Genomic DNA, 13,779 nt, shown 5'->3' on the forward strand with positions numbered 1-13,779 from the left:
TTAATCTGTTGTTCTTTTAAAAGCCCTTCTAAAAATTTCCTCAAGTCATCCAATCAGTTCCTCTCATCCTACTTAAGGCTTCCTACCAATTTGGTGTGATCCTTCCATCTTGGACACATTAAAAGTAACATGACACTCTTCAAGTTTTCCCATAATGTTTAAACTCTTCTTTATCTACCTCGCCCATCTTTCAGTCGCCATGGAATCTTGTCCACCTTAAGACTTAGGCATTTGAATCCGATGGAAAATCTGGAAGTGATGGCTCTGTCGAGCAGCTGGATCCATCTATTGGGTAGGAATGCCTCTTAAAGCCTCAAGAATGGCGTTCATAGGGAATGCAACTGGCGAAGAGGGAACCTCGGCCTCGGGGACATCAACAACAAGCCTTTTCCTTATTTTCATTCCTTTCAAAGGCATTTTCTTAGGTCAGTAAATAAAAAACTAACTAGGTAGCGATGAATGAATGCTATCTATATACATACGCCTTTATACAAAAAAAAAAAACTTTATTTTAAAATAAATTTAATCTATTTGGTGATACACTCCGAGGTATTTAAACCCGATGCTCTAATATCACTTTTCTATCATGACCCGGGCTCTAGGCTGTGACAGATTTGTAATATCCATAACTTGGGTGGTCAAAGGTCAAACTTGACCCTTGTTGAAAAATAACCATTATAAATGATCATTTAGTTTATTCCAAATAGTACTATAATTATAAGTAAAAATAATAGATTAACTCCTATAATTATATATGAAAATATTAGTGATAAAAGCAGGATCATCTATCATTATACATAGAACAATAATATTCTCACAGTTATGTAGTCACCAAACAGTTAAATTTAATAAGCCATAAAACACCAAAATAATAATTAGCATCCATCATTCCTCATTCCTAACTTTTAGATAGCTAATTCAGAGATACAAACCATAAGGTTCCAAATCAAATACATATATAATGTTCAAAAGAGAGGACTATGGCACTAAATAGAACTAGCCTAAACACATTGGCTCCATCAATAATTCACCTTCTACATTCGCATCACTGGGTTCCTGGAATGGGAGAGATATAGGGATAAGCTTATAAAGCCTAATAGGAAAGCAACTAATATCATAGGACCCAAAAAGTTTAATAAAACCCCTACATGGTTAGTTTTGAAAACAAAACATACATCATCATTATAAACCAAAATAAAGAGAAATCACACATAAGCACAAGAGCATAGCTACATGTGCACATCACACCGACATCCTAATCGGGTAGCCGGACCTGATAACCACCACAAGGGGGAGGCTCAGAACACTTCCTGTATACAGGTGCTAGGTCTTTACACCTACATGTGAATCGACGCGTGATCTACCTATGATGACACAAAGACTAGGTCATGAAACAACAACATGCATAAATCATGATCCCTATGACTCTCATCATTATAACGAAATGCAGGTAATCATGAAAAGCAAGAAACAAATTCTCTTTATATTTTAGAAAATTGGGCAGCATAACGGTTGCATTTGAATAAAACCAAAAATCATAATATGCATAAATAAGTGAACAAAAATAAATTTGGCACTCAGTGCCCTCAGAACAGATCATAAAACATGCAGATTACATTTTCAATTTTAAATTTTTTTGTAAATATCAAAATTGGAATATGTTTAATACAATTCAATACGAGTAAAATAAGTCCAATAGTCAAATTGAGTCCCTACCTCCTTAGAATAGTCAATTTGAGTCCAAAGTGACCCTCCTAAGTTTAACGATGTTATTAGAGTGATTTAGTCCAATTTTTATATCACGCTTTTCCTATGTGCTTCAAATGAGAAATTGATTCTCATTATTGTATTCCTTATTAGAAATCGTGTCCAACATCATATAATATGACTATAATTAATTTTCAAGTCTCGAAACTCACCCGAGTCGTGAATAGTGTCGGTAGTGAGCGGTGTATCAGGAACGTAGACGAAGGTAGGCATGACATATATCAAAATGACCACATCGATGAGTAGATCACGTTCATGCCAACCATCGTTCCAAAAAGTGCTCAGAGTCGTCGGAAATTCGATGGAAAGTGGCAGAGATACCCAAAATCTCGCTAGAGAAAAACAGTGAGTTGATTGGAATGATTTAGTGAGTTTTGTTCCTCTTTTCACACTGGTTCCAAAGCTACCAACCACTCGTCGAGAGGTGGTCGGAGTTGGCCGGAAAACACAGTCAAAGTTGGCGGACCAAAACTTTGACTGGAGATTTTGAACAGTTGACGGCGAGCTGGGCGGTGCCGCTTGTTGGTTGAGGTCGCCAGAGCAAGGCGAATCCAATGAGCAGCCAAGTGTCGTAAATGGAGGGCACCGGTGGTTGGGTCTTTGTGGTGGTGTGTTGCCATGAAGAGAAGAGAAAGAGGAAAAAAAAAAGAAAGAAGAGAGAGAAAGGGAAGAGAGAGAGAGAAGAGTAGGTGAAGGGAAGAAGAAAAGAAAGAAAAAAAATAGGTACTTTATCTCATTGACTTGGTGGGTCCCACCTTTATTTAAAAAATATTATTTAATTTATATATATAAAAAAAAACAAGTCTTTACGGTTTAAGTTATAATGGTGTTATTTGGTAATATTTTTAAAAAATAGTTTTTTATTTAATTAATGAAAAATTTGATAATTAAACATAAAATAGTGTTTAATAACTCTATTTTTATTTATTATTTTTTAAAATTTTAATTAAAATTTATTAAATTTTATAAATCGAATTTTTTTCAGTTTTAAAATTTTTTTAAACCGTTTTCGACTTTTAGTTTCTTTTTTTCTTCAAATCAACACCTCATTTTATATTATTAAACAAAAAATAAAAATAAAAATTATAAAATACATTTATTATTTTTTATTTTTAAAAACAAAAAATAAAAATATAGTTACCAAACATATTTTTATTTTTTAAAAATAAAAAAACAAAAATAAAAATAATATTTTCATTTTTAAGTTTAAAAAATTAAAAAACAAATTTTTTACCAAACAAAACAAATATTAGTTTTATTCAAGAATAATTTTCAATCAAGTGCCCCAAACAAAAATCCTTCCTACGCCCTTCCACATTAGAATGCTCAATATTATATTATTATTGGGTTAAGAGTCAACAAGTAATTCTAATTAAGCAACCATACATAACGATATGACACAATTTATTAATTTTTTTAGCAAACATATAAGTAGATAGGAGTTTCCTACATTACTTATTAAATCAAAATATGTATCACCTGAATTGCACCAATAACATGACACAATTTTAACAATTTATTATAACAATTTGTCCTTTAGCAATTTTAGAGTCATGTCAATTTATTTTCATCTCTTGTACATTTCATTTTAGGATACATATGGTCAAAGTAGTTCTGACAAAAAGAACATTATTCATGCATGCATGCAGTTAGCATATGCAGATACATTGATGCTCTATCGATTTTAGTCCACACACACAAAATTCTATATGTATTAATAAGAGAAGTGCATCGCATCTTTATTATAATAAATAAGATAATTAGCGAAATTCTAGTTGGGACGGGTGCAATCAATGCGAATTTCGCCTTGTCTGCCAGTAAGAACACCAACTCTACCGAGCTTGGTCATGGCATCAGCGAAGGCCTTGTTGAAGGCTGCGGGGCTGGAAGCGAAGCTGTTGACAACGGTCTTTGATCTGCTGTCTGTGAACAAAACCTGATCAGAAGTGAAGAGCCCTTTCCCTTGCTTAAGGTTTTTGTAGTAAGTGTTGTCGAATTTCCTTGGGGTTGTGGGGTCCATGTTAATGGCGATTCTAGGGTCCACTTTTCTAGGGCACATTTGTCTCAGCTGTAAAGCGTATTGTGTGTTGAGTTTTGGGTCAATTTCCATTCTCGGGCTGAAGTTGTAAATTCGGTTCGACATTTTATTGCAGTGAGAGAAACCAATTGAATGGGCACCTACATATACAGTAATAAGATAAAGTCATAATTAAAATTTTACAATTGACTAAGAAGAAACAACTTGAGTAGAGTTTTGGGTACCTGATAATGCAATCATATCTTTCTGGGTAAGGCCGTGAGAGGCAAAGATAGCATTGAGTTGGTTCAAGTTAAAGTTTGGGTGGGGAAGCTGATTTTGAACGCTAGACTTGGAAGAAATTCTCCCATCTCGTCTCCCCAATTCCACTGGATAAGATTGCCCTCCAGTCTGCGCACATTAATTAGTTGATTATATTAATATACATACGCACAGAGCTGTGTAAAATGTGCATGTGCATGGGCGACTTTTTTATATGTTATGTTCGTACCAAACACAGGATCGTTTAGTATATAGATAAACTTCATTAGATTAGACCACTTATTATTCCTGAACTAAATCATTATAGAAGTACATATGTTTTCTGACACAATAATAGTAATATATGTTTGATTAGGTAGCAGTGTGTGTATATATATAAAATTACCAAGACGACGACATCTCTGGTGGCGAGAGCTAGGATGTCAGCGCATGAGACTTTGTTTTTGCAACGAGAGTTTCTGTCCACAGCTGCCTTGGCTTTAATGACAGTGTCAAATCCATCTCCAGCTAGAGAAAGATTATCTGGGTGATCCTTCTCTGCGTTGCCGTTTGGTGATGCAAGCATAACGGAAGCATCACACCCCTACATAAATGCAAATTAATATAAGCCACTATATTAGCATTTTCATCAAATTTCAACCAAGAAACTATACATATACTATGAAAAATTAACTAGTCATAGCAACTCTTTTCATCTAAAAAACCATGATAAAGTAAGGGTGTAATGTATATACGAACCCGAACAAAGCAGTCATGGAAAAAGAGTCGAAGGGTGGCTGGTGCAGTGACAAATGTCTGGCGGAATTTGTTGGCGACGGCGGATCGGACTAAAGATTCGACGTTTGGACATGAGCTTTTGTAGAAGTCTCGGCTAAGCTTTGATTGAGCTGTAGCTGTTGCGATAAACAATGGGAGAAGAAGAACAATAGCCGAAAGAGCAACAATCAAGCTTCGACGACTTTCCATTTTCATATATATATTATTAGAGTACTACTTGAGAGCAAATATGCCAGCTTTCTTCGAATATTGGTTGTTCTCAAGGCCTATTTATATAGCCACAAATGTCTAGTGTTGACATGTAATCAAAACAGTTGAGTTGGGTCAAAATAATTATTCTTAACACTCTGCCAGCAAATTACCATTTAATATTAATCCAAATATAAGCTGTTATTCCTTTTCCATGTTCTACCAATAAAAAATAAATAAACTTTAGGTTATTTATACCAGCATCTACTCATATTATATATATGTACCTATGAAAATTGTCAGAAGAGAAGAGGCTCATTAATTTGCTAATCATTGGACCACTGGAATATTAAAATTATTATTGGGCAAGAATAATAGGTCCCTTTATTTTATTGTATAATTTTTTGATGATGATTTAGTTTCATACACATCACGGAGTAAAGCAATTAAATACTACATATACGTCTATATTTTATCATCATGTATTAGTTTAAATCTCAACTACCACTCTCTCTTAGACAAAGCAAAAGCCCTCATTTCACTACTACAAAACTGGGTTATCCTGACACCCAACCACGACAGTCAACTCTGTTGACTGTCGTAATTGCGTAGCTGGACTCTACGTCGACAGTTAAAAACTGTAGGCATAGAGACCAACGCCGGCTAATATTGTCACCGTTGCTTTTGACTGTCACTATTGACCCCAACGCCGACAGTTAATCCGAGACCAATGCTGACAGTTAAAATGTGTCGCTATTGATCCCAACTCCGACAGTTAATTCGATACCAATGTCGACAGTTAAAAGGTGTCGCTATTGACCCCTACGTCGATAGTTAATTTGAGACCAATGCCGACAGTTAAAATGTGTCGCTAATGACCTCAACGCCGACAGTTAATTCAAGACCAATGCCGACAGTTAAACGTTGTCGCTATTGACCTCAACGCCGACAGTCGTAAAATATTGCCAAAATTCAAATAAAAAATCTAAAATTATAATTAATGAATAGTATGATTTTAAAAATAAACTAAATTATGTAAATATATATTTATAAAAATTATGTATTTATTAAAAACTTTTAAAACTATATATTTTTTGTTTCTAAAATTTTCATATTATTAACTTTTGTATTTATAATAGTTTTTATATCAAAATTTAAATTTATTATTCTTTAACATATTTATAAAATTAACTGTATTATTAACTATATTATTCTTTAACATATTTATAAAATTTGTACATTATAATTTTAAAAATAAACTATATTATGTAAATATATATTTATAAAAATTATGTATTTATTAAAAACTTTTAAAACTATATTTTTTTATTTCTAATTTTTCATATTATTAACTTTTTTATTTATAATAATTTTTATATCAAAATTTAAATTTATTATTCTTTAACATATTTATAAAAATTGTATTAGTTAAAAAGAGTTGTTTTATTAATTGGAAAAATATTGTAAAAAATTAATGAATAGTATAATTTTAAAAATAAACTAAATTATGTAAATATATATTTATAAAAATTATGTATTTATTAAAAACTTTTAAAACTAGATTTTTTTGTTTCTAAATTTTTGATATTATTAAATTTTGTATTTATAATAATTTTTATATCAAAATTTAAATTTATTATTCTTTAACGTATTTATAAAATTAATTATATTATTATTAACACATTTATAAATTTGCATTAGTTAAAAAAGAGTTGTTTTAATTATTAGAAAAATATTATAAACAAATTTAATATATAAATTTATTAGTTAAGATTTTTTGTTAATATATATACATTTAAATAATTTTTTATAAAAAAATTATTATAGAAATGCCGACAATTAAAATATAGGAATTATAGAGTTTTAATTTTTTTATGAAGCAATACAGACTGCTATAAGCTGTCGTTATTGGAGGCAAGCTGTTGGCGTTGCCTTGTTAAAAAAATTTCAGCCTCCCAATATTTCCCGCCCCTTTCTTTATTTTTCCCTCTTCTCTTTTCCTATCCGTGTCCTCCGACCTCCCTCCCTCTCTCTGACCATCCCTCTCTCCTCTCCTCTCTCTGCGACTCACTCTCTCTCCTCTCTCCCCTCTCACCGATCCGCAACGTTCGCCTCCTCTCAGTCTCAGTTCTCATCCCTCTCAAACAGAATTTGACTTTACTGGCTCGACATGGACTTGGTACAGTGAATCTGGTAGTGGCAGCTTGGTGAAGCCATTCTCTAAGTGGATAAGGGGTTTGTGTTCTTGCCCAAACTGAATCTCTGAAACTTCACCCCAAGAGTACTTTACTGGAATACCGGGTTCAAATGCTGCAAAATTTACTTCCGATTCCAATGGCGCAAAGGAATGGTTGAAACTCATTTGTGAACTCTTATTCTTCTGAGAATCATGAAGGTTGACTGCAGGTGCCTTAGCTTCTACCACTGGCTCTGAAACTATGCTCCTGAGATCGTCTTCATGGTTGCTGGAATCCACATTCTGGAGAAGTAAGTTACTGCTGCAAATTCTGTAGCTTCCATTTAGAACATCATTTTGATGAACACTAGTCGAGCTCTGAAGGCCAAAATTACTGGAGGATACTTTAGAGGTATATCAGAATGGTTTAACCCTCCAAAAGAAGTTTTCCCATCACTTTCCTTTTCCTTTTGTAGCCTACTGAGGTAAAGGCGATACTTCTGCAGAGGCGAAAATTTCTCAATGAGAATCCCCATCATAACACTCAAAACATATTAGTTATTACAGGACAAAGTTTATCTGTTCATTACAATTTTCAAGGAAAAGAAGATACTGTCACACATCTATTCCCAGCATATAAGCGGTGAAAAAATAGAAGTGGATATTTCTAAAAGGGAAATTTGCTGCATTAATACTCAAAATTCCACTTTTTAGACTCTACCGTTGGTACCCACTTAACAGAGTTACTATTAAGGACACGTGTACTGTCCTGATAATTCTTCTTTTTTTTCACCTAATTAATTAAGAAAATACAATAAGTACCATCAATAATGTGTCTAGCTTTATTTTTAGCCCGATAAAAAGTCCAAGAGGAAACTTTAGAGTACTTACTATCAGATGTCATCTGTCTGTAAGACTTTAGAGTACTAATTTTTATTTTAATTAGTTTTATTTATTTTCTTAATTAATTAGGTGAAAAAAAAGAAGAATTATCAGGACAGTACTTAATAGTAACTCTGTTAAGTGGGTACCAACGGCAGAGTCTAAAAAGTGGAATTTTGAGTATTAATGCAGCAATTTTTAAAAATTGGGTACTTATTAGCAACAAAATGAACAAAATGGGTATTTACGCCGCAAATTTCCCTTTCTAAAATATCATGACATATATTAACATTAGATAGATATGTATCATCCATCTTAATGATGTAGAACTATGTAGTAATAACTACAAGTTTATTTGTAATATAATAGTATTTTGTTGAAGAATGTCTAAGATTTCAAATCTTGAGTGGTTTTGTTGTTTGTGATAAGCTTTATTAGTTATACTGGTCTACTGATTTGAATGAATACCACCATATTCTTTGCACTGAGTTTTGACCATTGTAACATAAGCTATTTTTCTTGTATATTTTCAGACAGTACCATTGAGCTTTGCTAAGGACACCTTAAGAATGAGGGTTCTGTCATTCTTTTGATTCCGGACAGAGGATTTTGGTCTGTTAAATTTGAAATAAAGCACAAAAACTATAGCAAAAGGAGAATTGAATTTAGTTGTGGTTGGAAAGTCTTTGCCAAGGACAATTATTTGAAAGTTGGCGATGTCTGCATTTTTGAGCTTCTTAAGAGATCCGAAAATGTATTCAAGATTTCCATTGATTGTGCTGCTGATTATGCATCCGACTAAAATCTCAAGGTTATTACTTGTTAACGTTTTCAATTTTGATTTTGGTATTTGAAGTGGTGTAGATTTTTGGGTTGGTTACTATAACATAAATTGATGTGTATGCAGCTGGTGGAATCAAAGCTCCTGCCGCGGATCCCCTCTACTCTTAGACAGGTATCTTACTCTCCAAACCCATTTTATGGTTTGATTTTTTATTTTACTGCCTTTCTCACTTGTTTATATGTACATTTGTGTGTTTTTTTTATTTCTAACACGGTAGCTCCCTCTTTCTCACATTCTCTATTACTCTCTCTCTCTCTCTCTCTCTCTCTCTCTATTTATATGTGTGTTTATGTATTTTATTTTAATTTCTGTTTTGTTTTACTAATTTTTTTTACTTGGTGAAAAGTCTCTCAATCAAGTTTATATAGATATTTATTTTATATACATATTTCAATTTTCTTCTCTACTAATTTTGTGCTCTGTTTTTTGTGTGTGTGTGAAAGGGGAAGACTTTATGGGTTTGTTGTGTGCTCATCTTAGGTCTCTCTCAACATCCTAAATATTGCGATATCTATATGTTTTTTTAATTTTTGTTTTGATTTATGTTGTATTTTTTAGAATGTATCTATGTGTTTTTTAATTTGTGTTTTGATTTATAACGTTTATATGACGTATTATTTGTGGTTTGAGATTTCTCAAATAATTTGATGGTAAACATGGTTATGGAGGATTAACGGTTGACCTTTACTATGGTGGTTTTGGAAGTGATCATGGTTATTGTGTCAAGATTGTGGAAGAGGTCGTCACTATCAAAGGCTTGGTTATGGTATTATCTCTTTGAAATAATATATATATATATATATATATATACTTGTATATGTTTGCAACATTTTCAATCTTTTATCATGTGTTTGTAGTGATTATAGAAAAAAGCTTGGGATTAGCTTTGTAGAATAGTTATTTGACAAGAGATTTTGAATGTAGAAAGCCTATAAGTAAGCTTAAATTAAAACAATAAAACAAAACTAATAATTGATAACAGAGTTTTTCTGGAAGTTGATAGCAGAGTTCAGGAAACTCTTCGGTTTATTATTCAATATAATTACTATTTTGATGGAAGTTTATGGAGAAATTTTCTACCAGTAAAAAAGTTTAGGCATGAATTTTTCTCCTCTTTTATTTTTGGATCTTAGAGTTTGAAACTTTCTTCACTACTTGAGTCTGATTATGTGTCTTAAAGCTCTAAGACTTTACTTTGTTAAACGAGGAAGTTTATTTTTAGTGTGAACTGTGAGCTTCTCTTCTATAATGGAAGTTTTACTATGTAGCTGAAAAGTACATGTTTGCTGTTGGGATTGGTTAGCAGCAAAAATGAAGTCATCTAATTCTAAAGAAGGAAGAGGAAGATCATTAATGTTTATGAGCTCATCAGTATGCTAGAGCTGGTACAGGAATTTTTGGAGTGCTTAAAGCAATGCGAAGGATTTACGTTGAGAAAGACAATTTTGATCATAGTCAAACCTACTGAAGTGAGAAAGCAGTCATGGAGGAACTTGCCACCAAAAACTGCAACCATTTTCATAATGATGCTTCTTGTAATAGACTGACTAGAAATCCAATCCCAAGTTGGGTTAATCGACTTGCCACAGTCAGATTTATGTGCAACTATGTTCTTCATGTGACTTTAATTTCAACAAATTTGCATCATAGAGTTGAATAATAAACCCTTACCTTTAGAAAGGAGAGAAGAAAATAATAAACTCTTCGGTTTATGGAAAATTTACATAGTATGGGTTCTCTTTCTTTTTGTTAATTATATTGTTATGGGCATCACTACTTAAAAATGGGTTTTCTTCATGAATTGATTTATGTTTTTAGCTTGTACGTTATGGAATGATGCATCTTAAGCCAAATCAAACATTGTTGTGCTCTAATTGTTATATTCTTCTAAGCTTTGTTCTTTAAAACTTAAGCTTTGGATTTAGGTGCGTACTGCATATGATACTCTATTTACATATTGCTCACTCCTTATGGTACTTTATTGATGATTTTTTTTTTTGTAATTTTGTTCCATTTATAAGTAATGATTATTTGTTCGTTTGTTTTCTTATTATGTTAGTAAATACTAAGTAAATGTTATTGTTTTTATTCTGGATGAGATTTAAGTACCTGGTATAATTTTTTTTACATAACTGGTAATAATAATTAATAATGTGAGTAATGTTTTTATTTAAATTTATATCAAACTTTAATTGTTAAAAATATAATTAAAAGTTGTAAAAAATATATATAAAAAAATTATCATATATATACATAAATTTAATGTTATGGTGACACCTATTAACTATCGGTGTTACCAGCAACGGCGACACCTATTAATTGTCGGTATTACCAGCAACGACGACACCTATTAACTGTCGGTGTTGCTAGCAACGACGACACCTATTAATTATCGGTGTTGCCAGCAATGACGACACCTATTAACTGTCGGCGTTGCCAGTAACGGCGATACATATTAACTGTCGGTGTTGCCAGCAACGACGACACCTATTAACTGTCGCTATAGCCAGCAACGACGACACTTGTTAACTGTCGGCGTAGCTACCCTTACGCCGGCATATGCAAATACGACAGTTAGTCGACTGTCGTCATTGCTCAATGACGACAGTTAAAAACTGTCAGTAAAACCCGTTTTTGTAGTAGTGTTTGTTCTTGCACATTTAAATTAGTTTATTTAACAAGAGAGAATTAATTAACCAGGATGAATGGTGAGGATGGAATCGACTGAAAATCTATTCTTTGTCAATATAGAAAATAAGTGGAAACAGAGGTGAGATGGAGATGAGGTAGTCTACCAAACTGAATCTTCTCAAAAATTGAATAACAAAAGAAATGAGGCACACAATTGTATGTATGAAGATATATATATTTTAAAATTTTCTTCTAACAAGGGGGTGTGATATTGATCAACGAAATTGTAAAGACTTGCTAGGTCAATTCAATGTTAGTGCCTACCAACTCCTATTCACTACTCTCCATTACTATCAGCCATTATCTCCAAGAAAATACGACTCTCACACGATTCTTTATATAAATAGAAATGTATGCATAAAATGCAATGTCATTGCACTGCTTTTGATTTATTATATGATATACGTACGTTATACTTAAAGTCCAACTTATTATTATACGATAATCAAGTTGAATGATGGGATGCATGTGTTCTATATCACATGCTTTTTAAGATGAGTTTTTATAGCTTGAATGCCTTACAGGAAATTAATATTCACTTGCAAATTAGTCCTTGAAAATTAAATCACAGTAATTAAGTATTAATTTAATTAAATTATAGTAAGAACGTATGATTGTGGAGCGCCCTTAAATTTGAAATGGAAATGACACGTAATTTGCTTATGGGTGGCATATTTCTAAGGGTAATTTCAGAAAAAAAATATAAATCATAATGTCTTAAGTGACTTTTCTGTAGTTGTCCTTGATTTCTTGGTAATTTTGGTAAAAATAGTGTTGCTGTTTGGAAAGGTAACACTTCATAATTAGTTAGTTAGCGATAATCATAATATTTATTAAATTCAAATATAAAGAATTTCTATTAGATTACACCAATAGTAATATCCTAACTCTTATGTCCACATTAATAGTTACCATGACAATTCTCAAATCTAAATAATATCATTTCTGTGAAGTTTTCCAAATCATCTGTCCTCTTCTATGTCCCACTAGTAATATTTTGCCATATCCTTTAAAATGACAGGTACAGATCATTCAGTGGATATACATATTAATTAGTTCCGTTTGATATATTTTCTTATTTATATATTTTTTAATTAATAAAATCATGAGGTTGTCCTAGTTTTTCTCTCATCAAGCCCTTGTCTACAATGGCCTGTACTCTTCTTCTTCAATTAATTTTCTAGTTGTGGAAGTCGTATTTTGGTTTGTTTTTATTGAGGGATCAAAGAGATAAAAAAGACGATGAAAATATTGTAAACAAAGGCACATTTTTTATTACGTTGAATGATTACATTGACGCTCCACTTGGCCTAACTGAGATTATATGTTTGCCATTACTTTTATGAGGACCACCTTTATGAAACCCATTAAACAATATTGAAGAATGTGATTTTAATTAGTTAAACACAATTTCGTGTAATAACTTCAAACCCACAAGACTCCTATTGAAAAAAAATCTGCTGTGCCTAATTTCCTGTCCCCTCCATGTCCCACTAATTATTTTAAGACACATCATTTATTTATTTAATATATATTTAAATTATTTACTACTTTCTCCTTTTCCAACTATATTAACACTATAAATAAATGATGTGTCTTAAAATAATTGGTGGGACATGGAAGGTATAGGAAATTAGAGACATTTGATTTTTTTTCACTCGTATTACCACATAATTCATAGCTTCTAATGCATTGAATGCAAGTTTCATATACTTTATACTTGTACTAATATATACTATGTAAAAGCAATGTGTTAAAAAATAATCGCAAAAATCTAATAATGCAAATTTACTTAATTTTATTTAGAAAATTTATTAATTTATTTATTATGTTTTTTAATTATCATATAAATTTTAAATAAATAAATAATGACATATATTATAGGAAAAATACTAATTTAGCCCATATGTTTTTGCGTGAATATTCGATCAACCCCTATCCAATAATAACAATCCAATGAATCTTGAAGAAAGCTCTACCAAGGCTTGAAAATTCAATGATAACAATATTTTAAACAAAACTTATAATTCTAACACGGGAAAAATTGAATCTTGAAGAAAGCTCTACCAAGGCTTGAAAATAAAATCATTAGCAAAAACAAATGGACACCATAATCTTACAAAAAAGATTAAGCATTCCTAATCCTGAACCTTA

General features: G+C 31.8%; 1 protein-coding gene and 1 long non-coding RNA gene across 2 annotated transcripts; one reads left to right on the plus strand and one right to left on the minus strand.

The window, feature by feature from the left end:
• Positions 1-3,538: 3,538 nt before the first annotated feature.
• LOC133782288 (peroxidase 45-like) lies at positions 3,539-5,032 on the minus strand. The gene is made up of 4 exons (XM_062221539.1): positions 4,805-5,032; positions 4,452-4,649; positions 4,030-4,195; positions 3,539-3,945 (listed from the first exon to the last, which is right to left on the minus strand). The coding sequence occupies exons 1-4, from the start codon at positions 5,030-5,032 to the stop codon at positions 3,539-3,541; spliced, it is 999 nt and encodes a 332-aa protein (XP_062077523.1).
• A 3,326-nt stretch (positions 5,033-8,358) lies between these two features.
• LOC133782289 (uncharacterized) lies at positions 8,359-10,422 on the plus strand. Its single transcript, XR_009870451.1, has 3 exons — positions 8,359-8,901; positions 8,998-9,700; positions 10,238-10,422. It is a non-coding gene; the product is annotated as an uncharacterized LOC133782289 (long non-coding RNA).
• The last annotated feature ends 3,357 nt before the right edge of the window (positions 10,423-13,779 follow it).

This window comes from Humulus lupulus, chromosome 6 (assembly GCF_963169125.1).
Source record: "Humulus lupulus chromosome 6, drHumLupu1.1, whole genome shotgun sequence".
In the NCBI taxonomy this organism is placed as follows: domain Eukaryota; kingdom Viridiplantae; phylum Streptophyta; class Magnoliopsida; order Rosales; family Cannabaceae; genus Humulus; species Humulus lupulus.